The 10,554-nt window shown below is 42.4% G+C and overlaps 2 protein-coding genes across 2 annotated transcripts; both read left to right on the forward strand.

Moving 5' to 3' along the window:
- The first annotated feature begins 1,574 nt into the window (after positions 1-1,574).
- On the forward strand, positions 1,575-2,616 carry LOC137651032 (craniofacial development protein 2-like). Its single transcript, XM_068384171.1, has 2 exons — positions 1,575-1,826; positions 2,032-2,616. The coding sequence occupies exons 1-2, from the start codon at positions 1,575-1,577 to the stop codon at positions 2,614-2,616; spliced, it is 837 nt and encodes a 278-aa protein (XP_068240272.1).
- A 12-nt stretch (positions 2,617-2,628) lies between these two features.
- LOC137651033 (uncharacterized) lies at positions 2,629-3,423 on the forward strand. Its single transcript, XM_068384172.1, has one exon. The coding sequence runs from the start codon at positions 2,629-2,631 to the stop codon at positions 3,421-3,423; it is 795 nt and encodes a 264-aa protein (XP_068240273.1).
- Positions 3,424-10,554: the final 7,131 nt, after the last annotated feature.

Consider the following 10,554-nt stretch of genomic DNA (forward strand, 5'->3'; position numbering starts at 1 on the left):
AAAATGCCCCCACAACTGCCGCAGTGGTAAAAAAGACATCTGGCAGGATGCAGAGGTGCCCTTCCTGCGTCCACTCAATCGGGAAACACTCCTATGCGTCGACATGAGACTGCAGGAAGTCCACACCACTCACAAGCACTAGCCTAGGGTAGGCTAGTATAGCTCAGAACGCCGTGGGTGGCACAGGAACTGAGCCCACTGCACTAAAGTAGTTAATCCTGATGATCCATAAGGCAGCGTAAAATGAGTGGGAGGCATGCAAGTCAGGACCGTTCTCCTTGTTTCCTTTCCTCCTAGCGAGGAAGAAAACTCTTGTCTCCCATGACAACCAGAGTAAAAACACAGGAGATGTAACTGCCAGTCAACACTCCAGAGTCCATGGCAGCTCTCACCAGCACTAAAAAGAAACAATAGAGGGAGTTAAGAGTAAACTTTTTTCACACACTCCAATGCCGGAGAGGAGGCAACCAAATGTCTTTAGGAACATAGCCTTGTCACATGCAAAACCAAACTTAACCTTAAATAAATTAACAATTAAAGAAAATCACAAGGCTGAGACTAAAATATAATTTACGACCAATATGTTGATACCTGATGCCTTCCTTCCCGAAGAAAAAAAAAAATTTCAGCAATGAAACAACAATTTTTTTTTTTTTTTATAACTGGAAGACCTAAAAAATTAGCATATTAAAGACTATTTATTAATTATATTCAAGGAGTTCATAACAAAAATGACAAAAATCTGAAACAGAATGACAGTCAATCTGAAACATAACACAAACCCAATTTGAGAAACAAACTGGGTAGCCCACGAGGAGGGGTAGGCAAAACATGCTTAAGTATTCCTTGATAGGACATCAGGAATCTTATTTTTCGAGCCTTTCACGTGCTTAATAATCAAATTAAATTCTTGAAGAAAAAGCACCCATTAAAAATTTCTTTGGTTGTCTCCTTTCATCCGTTTGGTGAACGCTAGCGGGTTGTGATCTGTCCAGATTTCCATGGGAAAGGAAAAATTTGTTACATAAGGTTTAAAGTGAGTCAAAGATCAAACCAAAGAGAGAGCTTCTTTTTCAATTGTCGAGTACCGCCTTTCAGCTGCAAACAACTTTTTGCTGAAGTAAGATACTGGATGAACTTCACGTTTTCCTTCCTTTGGAAAAGAACGGCCCCTATACCCACGTCACTAGCGTCCACGGCAATAATAAATGGCTTATGAAAAGTACCTTTGATGTCTACCAGCTATACTCTATCATCTAATGGGAGAGTGGGTGGCATCACTGGACCTCATCCATCTCCTAAATCTCTCACTTGCTGGCTCCAAGCGCCACACCCTGGTACAACGTCTCAGCTGGCGGACTAAACCATGTGATGGGGTGGTGATAACACGGCATCACTGAGTGAAAGACCTTGTTCCAAAGGCACCGGCCAGGGCGAAGAATTCCTAGACGAATGACAACGGCCACGTTTTCAAGGTCAAGGCGAGCCCCCTGGTACTGGAGGAAGTCGGATGTGACCCGGCCTGGAGAGGGATGGGTGCCGCCAGGCTTCATCAGCCCAAGACACACTGCATGATGGACACAACAAAAAAGGATACCATACCGGCTCGGTCATCGCCCGGGTCAACAAGGACCGTGTCATCGGTTGCACACCAGGGCGGACGTGACAAGTGTACTAATGGTGCAACATCCCCTCCGAAGATCCGAGGAAGAGATAACGTTACAATAGCAACATGGAACGTGAGAACCCTTGCCCAGACAAGAAAACTACAGGAACTAACACACGAACTGGAGAAATACACCTGGCACGTTGTGGGACTCTGTGAGGTTAGGTGGAAGAACCATGGGGAACATCTTACCGAGGAAGGTCATGTACTTTACTACAGCAGACAGATGGACAAACATACCAATGGCGTAGGTTTTTCTTGCCAACAAGAACGTCAAGAACTCTCTACAAGGTTGCTGCCCAGTTTCCAGCAAGGCCATTTCCATCAGCCTAAGAGCAGAAGCATTTAACATCACAATACTACAGGCCTATGCACCAACAACAGACCACGACGATGATGCTGTGGAGGCATTCTACAGTCAACTCCAAGAAACCATCGACAAAGTGGACAAAAACGACATACTTATCATCCAGGGAGATTGGAATGCGAAAGTGGGCAAAGACGCACTGAAGGACTGGAAGGAATTCTGCGGCCCCCCGTGCAATGACGTGTCCAATGAGAGAGGACTACGACTACTAGAGTTTGCCAGGTACAACAATGCGGTGCTTGCAAATACACTCGGTGAGCACAAGGCATCACGATGCTGGACATGGCATGCACCTAATGGAATCCACATTCTTGTACAAAATCGGTTCAGATCGGGGATCAAAAGAGCTACGACAAGAACTTTCCCAGGTGCAGATGTCAGTAGCGACCATGATCTGGTGTTTGTGAACTTCAAACTCAGGCTGAAGACAATCAAGAAGCCCAAGAACACCAGGGTGAAATTCAGCCTGGATAGGTTGAAGGACCCCAACATCGCAGAGTCCTTTAAGGCAACAGTTGGAGGAGAGTTTGCCCCACTGTTAACGATTGAGGAAGACCACAGCACGGAAACGCTGACAGCTTAATTCAACAAAGTCATGATAGAGTCAGCAAACGAAACGCTTGGAAACGTTTGCAGGAAAACACAGCGATGGGTCACAGATGAAATCATGGATATGTGCGACAAAAGAAGAGAACTGAAAAAGAACAAGACCACACCCACCGGAGCAACAGAGTACAGAGAAATCAACCGCAAGATAAGAAAAAGCATCAACCAAGCCAAAGAAGATTGGATTGGAAAACAGTGTACAGAAATTGAGGAAAAGCTGGAGAAGAACAACAGTAGGCGAGCGTTCCAAATCGTGAAAGATCTAACAAAACCAAAGCAAGCACGAGTCAGTACCATCCAAGACAAAGCAGGGAACTGCCTCACGGAAGAAGAAGACATACTCAAGAGGTGGATAGAGTACTGTTCCGACCTTTACAACTACCAGACCAATGGAGATCCCAATGTAACATCGTGCCACAAATCATCTAACAACGACGACTTCCCAGTTCTGAGAGAAGAAGTGGAGGAAGCGATCAGATCGCTAAAACATGGAAAACCTGCAAGAGTAGACAACATCCCTGCAGAACTTATAAAGCATGGTGGAGAGACAGTGACTGACATCCTCACTAGCATCTGCAACAAGATCTGGCAGACAGGTGAATGGCCCACACCCTGGACACAGTCCCTCATCATCACGCTTCCCAAGAAAGGCAACTTACAGCAATGCCAAAACTATAGAATGATTAGCCATATCAGCCACGCAAGCAAAGTGATGTTGAGAGTCATTCTGAACCGACAGACCCCAGGCAGAAGAGATCATTGCCGAAGAAAAAGCTCGGTTTAGAAGAGGAAGGAGCAAAACGGAACAGATTTTCAATCTTCGAGTTCTGTGTGAGAAGTACAGCCAACACCAGCAAGACATATTCCACGTGTTCATTGATTACAAAAAGGTATTTGACCGCATATGGCATGATGCCCTCTGGGCCACAATGAACAGGTACAACATGGGACAAAAACTGATACAGACGATCCAATAGCTGTACAATAAAGCAACCAGCGTGGTCCTTGCCCAAGGCAAAATAGGCGAATGATTCCACACTTCAGTAGGTGTCCGCCAAGGCTGCCTTCTGTCACCAACCCTGTTCAACATCTTCCTTCAACAAATTATGACAGATGCACTCGAAGATCATTTGAGTACAGTTAGTATCGGAGGACAAACAATCAGCAACCTTCGGTTTGCTGATGATATTGACGGCCTGGCAGAGAACGAAGATGAGCTGGTCAACCTCGTGAAACGTCTGGATGAAACATCAACCAGATACGGAATGGAAATCAGTGCTGAAAAACAAAGCTAATGAGAAACAGCGACCAACCAATCAAAGCAAAAATCATGGTCGGTGGTCAACAACTTGAAACAGTCCAACAATTCAAGTACCTAGGTGCAATCATCAGCCAAGAAGGATCCAAACCAGAAGTCCATGCAAGAATCGCGCAAACAATAGCGGCGCTAGCAAAACTGAATCCAATCGGGAAAGACAAAAGCACACTGTCAAATCCTTCTGTATGCTTGTGAATCCTGGACACTGACGTCAGAGCTACAGAGAAAGATCCAAGCTGCAGAAATGAGATGCTTCAGACGAGTGCTTGGTATCTCGTACATTGAGCATATCACAAATGAAGAAGTCCACAGAAGAGTGAGACAACACTTAGGACGCTATGATCTGCTGTCCACAGTGAAGAGGAGAAAACTAAAATGGTATGGCCACACGACAAGATCAAGCGGCCAGTCCAAGACAATTCTCCAGGGAACAGTTCAGGGGAAGAGGAGAAGAGGGCGGCAGAGAAAGAGGTGGACTGACAACATTGCTGAATGGACAGGAAAAACCCTCGCCCAGACCAGTGGCGGAACAACCATAATGCAAACTAGACACATGCCTTAGGGCCACAAAAAAAACCAGGCCATTTCTGGTAGTCCAAAAACATTTTGATTATGACTAAGAGAAAAATGTTACCTGTCAGTTATCGGTAATTACCCATGTTGTGAAAGGTCTGAAGTTGTTTACTATGTTTTAAGTGCTTTGGCTGTAAAACAATAAAATCCTTAAGTTTCGTAATCATCAAAACAACAGATATTTCTTTTGACATTGTTTACATATTCTACATGTATGTCCTTGTCCGTGTGTACTGTTGATGGCAGAAACTCATAGAGAACCGTGAATGGTTATTGCCCATCATGAGTGACTCAGAGTGCTGACAGGTTTATTTCTGCTCAAATAGTTAATTTTTGCTTCGAGTTTTTGTTTGACACATGATTTTTCCAAACGATTCATCGAAACTTTTTGCTCATATTTTTGTTGTAGTAGTGTTCCTCATTGTTCTATTAATATTTTCTCAATTTCCTCACGTTATGTTCCATCATATGTAAATCAGTGAAAAGTTTCTACCTAGATCTGATCTAGGTAGAAAGAAACTTTTCACTGAATGAATGATCTAATAGATCATTCATTCTGGCTTCGAGGTTTTACTTGAGACATGTTTTTGTCAAGTGATTCATGGATACTTTTGCTTATATTTTTGTTACAGAATTGTCCCTCGCTGTTCTATTAACGTTTTCTCATTTGTTTAGACACAGTATATTCAGTTACATATAAAATGAGAGTTTTAAGGATTTTTTTATTTTTTTATTTTTAACGAACAAGAACCAGTTTATCAGTCTGTCCATAGGCTATGTATGTTGGGTTCACTGTGTTTTAATCATCATTCCCAAGATCTCATGCTTAGAAGTAAGAACCCGTGTGTTTTATATTACTTCTTGTGTTTAAAAGATCTGATGATAAGAGTAAATACTCCTCGAAACGTAATCCACATAGAACAGAAACCTCATTGCCTATTCCTAAACACCTATCAGATACCCGATGGTCTGCTAGGGCTGATGCCACTGAAGCTGTATTCCAAGGATATCAGCAGTTCCACAGTGCTCTTGAGGAAATTGCAGCTGATGACAGTCAGAATAAGGATATTTTAAAAAATCTTGAAATTTGCCTAAGGGCCACAAGAGCCTTAATCCGCCACTGGACCAAACCCAGGCACTCGCACACAACCGTGACAAGTGGAGGCTCCTATTGCAGTGTTCCACCATGCAGCGCCCCTACGATCCTGGTGGATTATGGGATCAGTAACGGTAACGTGGGTAGTTAAAACAGGATTATTTACCAATATTGATTCAAGTTGGTTAAAAGCTTTTTCCCACTGACCAGACCATGAGAACTTTTCTCCTTTTTTCTAATAAACTAGTAAGAGGCTGAGCAAGATCAGAGTAATTTTCGGACGAATCGGCGGTAATACCCTGTCATACCCAGCACTCCACTCTTCTTACTTCTCTAACATTACCAGATCTTTTCGAACTTATAATAGCCTCGAGGTTAGCTTGCTTTGGAGCCACCTGACCTAAACCAGCCTCATGACCTAAATAACAACCCTTGGCCTTCCTACTTCAAACTTGTCCAAATTAATTACAAGCCCAGCAAACCTTAGAGGTTCAAAAACCTTACGAAGCCATACCATATGGGTATCCCAGTCATTACTATAAACAATCAAATCATCAATATAAATTTCTGTTCCTTCCAGACTGCAAATGACCCTATTCATTAATCTCTGAAAAGTGCATGCAGCATTCTTCATGCCAAAGGGCATAACCTTACATTCGTAAAGTCCGAAAGGAGTAACAAATGCAGATATGTCACGAGCACGATCGGACAATGGAACCTGCCATTACCAGTTCAACAGACCCAATTTAGTAATAAACTTGGCAGATCCGATCCAATCCAGACAGTCATCAATACGAGGTAATGGAAAAAATCCTCTTTGGTGTGGGTATTAACCTTTCGATAATCCACACACACATGCGGAACTTACTATCCGCCTTCTTTACCAGTACTATAGGAGACCTCCAGTGACTCACTAATGGCTGAATAATGTCTTGCTTCAAGATTTAGTTAATCTCCTTGCTGACCAAATTAAATTTTACCAAGTTCAGACGGTAAGGACTCTGTTTTACAGGGGAAGCACCTCCACGTCAACATCATGGCTCAAAACCTGGGTTCTATCTAAAGTTCTGAAAAAGAATGGATTAAACTAAGCACTTCTTTTTTTTTTAATAATGTTTAACTGTCCTAAATTACTTTTCAACAGTTCTAAATTTTGCCTATTTTCCCTAATGCATGCGACGTAACCTGACACACTAAGTCATCGGACTCCTCTGGAGGTACATCAACTACCACAGACCTGGGTTTATACACGATCGTAAGGGATCACCACACTTACCTACATAAGGCTTTAAACGAAAGACTTTACATATACGGCTTGAACTGGGAGCCTCAACCTCATAGTTAACATCAGACAACCTCCTCAGAACCGTCCAAGGACCCTTATACATTGCCTCGAGAAAACTGTCCGGATCCATACTCAACACGAATTCTAATTCCCAAGGTTCAAATGAAAGAACATTAACCTTTTTATCCAAAATTTTCCTTCATTCGGGATTGAGACTGTTCCAAATTCTCCTGGGCAAACTTCCAGGCATTTAACATCCTAGACCTTAAGTCTTCCACCAACCCTTCAACTTTTACTTCCCCCTTTTGGCTGGATTTTAAAATCTCAAATATAATTTCTAACAGTCCTCGAACTTTGTGCCCAAATACCCACTTGAAAGGAGCTCCACTTGTAGAAGAGTTAGGATAATTTCTAATAGTGAAGAGGGCAAAAGGGAGGGCTTTGTCCCATTCGCTACAAGAATCATAACAATGTTTCTTCAGTACAGTCTGGAGGGTTTGGTGAAACCTTTCCACCAAACCTTGACTCTCCGGATGATAAGGTACGCCGGTAATGTGATTAATGGCCAGTTCAGCACACTTTCCCCTAAATACCTCACTCGTGAAATTCGTCCAACAGTCGGTCAGAATTACACGAGGGAGACCATATCTGGAAAAGAAATAAATTAGTTTTTCACAAACAATCTTTGAAGTAATATGCCTCATAGGTATAGCTTCAGGAAAATGAGAGGCTCTATCCATGATAGTTAATAAATATACATAACCAGTTTTAGTCTTGGGTAAAGGACCAACCACATCAATAACCAACTCTGAAAAAGGTTCACCTATGGCCGGTATGGGATGCAACGAGGTTTTAGGAATACACTGGTTCGGCTTCCCCATGACTTGACAAGTTTCGCACTCTCGGATAAACTGTTTTACACTCACTTTCATTCCAGGCCACCAGAAATATCTAGCCAAACTGTGGAAAGTTTTCAACATGCCCAAATAACCTAAAAAGAAATTTGTACAAGCCAATTCCAACAAAGATTTTCTGAACTGAAACGGCACAATGATCTGTTCAACACGACCAACTTTATTCACCTCATCAGTGGCGGGACGACAAAACCTGTATAAAAGACCTTCTACAATACCAAACCTAGGTTTAGTTAGATCCTCGACATCACCCAAATCAAAATTAAATTCCTCTTCCTGAGCCTTAATAAAAGCAGCTCTGTCCCAATCAAAGTTAAAAGGACTAACTACATCACTTCCAATACTCTCTACTGATCCAGGCCTTTCTATAACTAACTCTACACTACTTGATATTGAGACATCATCATTATCTCCATCAAGTAAATTAGCATTAACGGACAATATGGGGAACAGCTCCCGACTTTCCCCATCCAGCATGTCATTCCCCAGGATACCATCTATTCCAGGGATAGGCAAGCTATCCACCACAGCCAACTCAGTTATCTAATCGTATCCTGGAAAAGACAAGTGGACGTTAATAAAAGGAGCAAACACCACTGAATCTGGGAAACCTCCCAACACTACAAAATTACCAGTATATTTAGTACCACCATTTAAAGTAGTCTTCAAAATCAATGACCAGGCAGAACCGGTGTCCCTAAGAAACTTAACCTGGACAACACCGTTATCACAAATCACCTTTCCAGGCCATACATATTTGTCAAACTCAAGTCACGATTGAGCATTAGGAACATCTTTGACATTACTACTTACACTACTACTGTCTACTACAGATCTGTCCACAGTACTACTATTTACGTTAGACTTATCAGGAATTACAGCCGCAGGACTTTGACCATTACGATCCAGGTAATATCAACAAGCATTGCATTGGCTTTGGAAATGTCCTCGACGACCTGAAACTCTATTTTCATTATTATTAGACCTGGTAGTACCTGCATTAGGGTAACCACTATTAACAAAAACTCTAGGGGGGAGGAGACGATCCTTGCACTCTACTCATATCCCTACCACCTGAAAAAGAGTTAGGGTTAACATTATTTTTAGGAGTATGGGGAATCCACGAAGAGGCTTCTCTTCTCTTACCACCCCTGGGTGTGTGAGGTGAAGGGTTATTCAACATTTCATGATTGAAATTTCCACTACCAGACCGATGAGTCAACACACACTCATCTGCTAACTGAGCGGCATTACTCATTTTAGTAGCCTTCACCTACTCTAGTTGTACCCTCAACTCCCTGCTACGGGCTTTTTTTAATTCTTCAAGAAGCTGAAGTTCGTGTAAAGCAGTGAAAGTGACAACCTGCCGACTCTTTGACCAGTCGTCGAACTGTTCCTCCTTGATGCGGGCAAACTCGACGAAGGACTGTGCAGGGTGTTTAGTGTATTTACGAAACCTGAGGCAATAGGCCTCAGGGATCAGGTCATATGCTTTCAAAACCAAGCTCTTAACTTTTTGATAGTCCCGAGCTACTCCCTCCTCCAGGCATTATATACCCGAATTGCCTTGCCAATTAACCTACACTGGATAAGAACTGTCCACATCTCTGTGGGCCAAAACAATCAGGTAGCCAAACGCTCAAACGCCTTAAAGAACTCTGGGACTTTCTTCTCATCAAACATAGGCACTAATTAAGGTGCCACACCTAAATTAAATTTCTCTTTAAACTCTACTTTTGGTGAGCTAGCCATATTTGCTCTCTGTAGCCTAGCCATTGACAAATTTAGATTTACCATCTCCCTCTCATGACGCCTAGCCCTCGCAAACTGAATTTTACGCAACTCTATGCGTTTACATATTAATCTAAATTCTTTGTCTTCCTTAGATTCACCCAAAATATTAGAAAGGGGGACAGGCTCCACTGGTACAGAATAATGAGGTGAAAAAGGATTATTAGACAAATTCCCACTACCTTTACGGAGACTTTCGGGAAAGTTTGCCGGACCTTCATACAGGGTACCGATACGAGGAGGATCCTCAAGCAAGGTTAGACGCGCTGTCATATTCACCTCTTTACTATCCACATCCACACACCCTTCACTAATACTTCCTAAATCATCTTCCTTATCACTAACCAAATGCTCTGCGTCAGCCATATGCTGACTAACCTTACTCAGGACTAACAAAAAAAACTTCCTTCCTCGAATCCGAAGACTTCACCACAATACCCAACCACCTTGCACATCCTATTAAAAGTTTCTTATTCAAAACCGGCATATGCTTCAAACAATCAGCTAACCACAAAAACTCAGCCGGATCAAACACAAATTCCTCCATAATGCAAAATTAAATCATTTTTTGGGGGGAGGCAATACTACCCTAAAAGATAAAAAACACTGAAGAGCTCACTCGAGTGCCGCTCCACTGACCCAATCACTGAACACCCTGAGCTCTAAATCCTGTCACAGTCGCCAATTATTACGACCCCTGTGAAGCCGTGGTGCAAGTTCTTAAAGCACCACAAAAGAGAGGGCAGTAATACAGTGTTCAATAAAATAAGGGTCAATGGTGACGAAAACATGGGAAAAAACTTGACAATGTTTATTTCACAAATCAAAAAAAAAAAAAAATAACAGTCAGCCTTGTGACTACAGACCAAAAATTCCGTCCTTAATATAAAATCACGAAGGATTACCTAACCTCTAAATCTCAATCCCTAAGACAGTAA

The sequence above is a fragment of the Palaemon carinicauda genome, chromosome 12, assembly GCF_036898095.1.
Source record: "Palaemon carinicauda isolate YSFRI2023 chromosome 12, ASM3689809v2, whole genome shotgun sequence".
Taxonomy (NCBI): domain Eukaryota; kingdom Metazoa; phylum Arthropoda; class Malacostraca; order Decapoda; family Palaemonidae; genus Palaemon; species Palaemon carinicauda.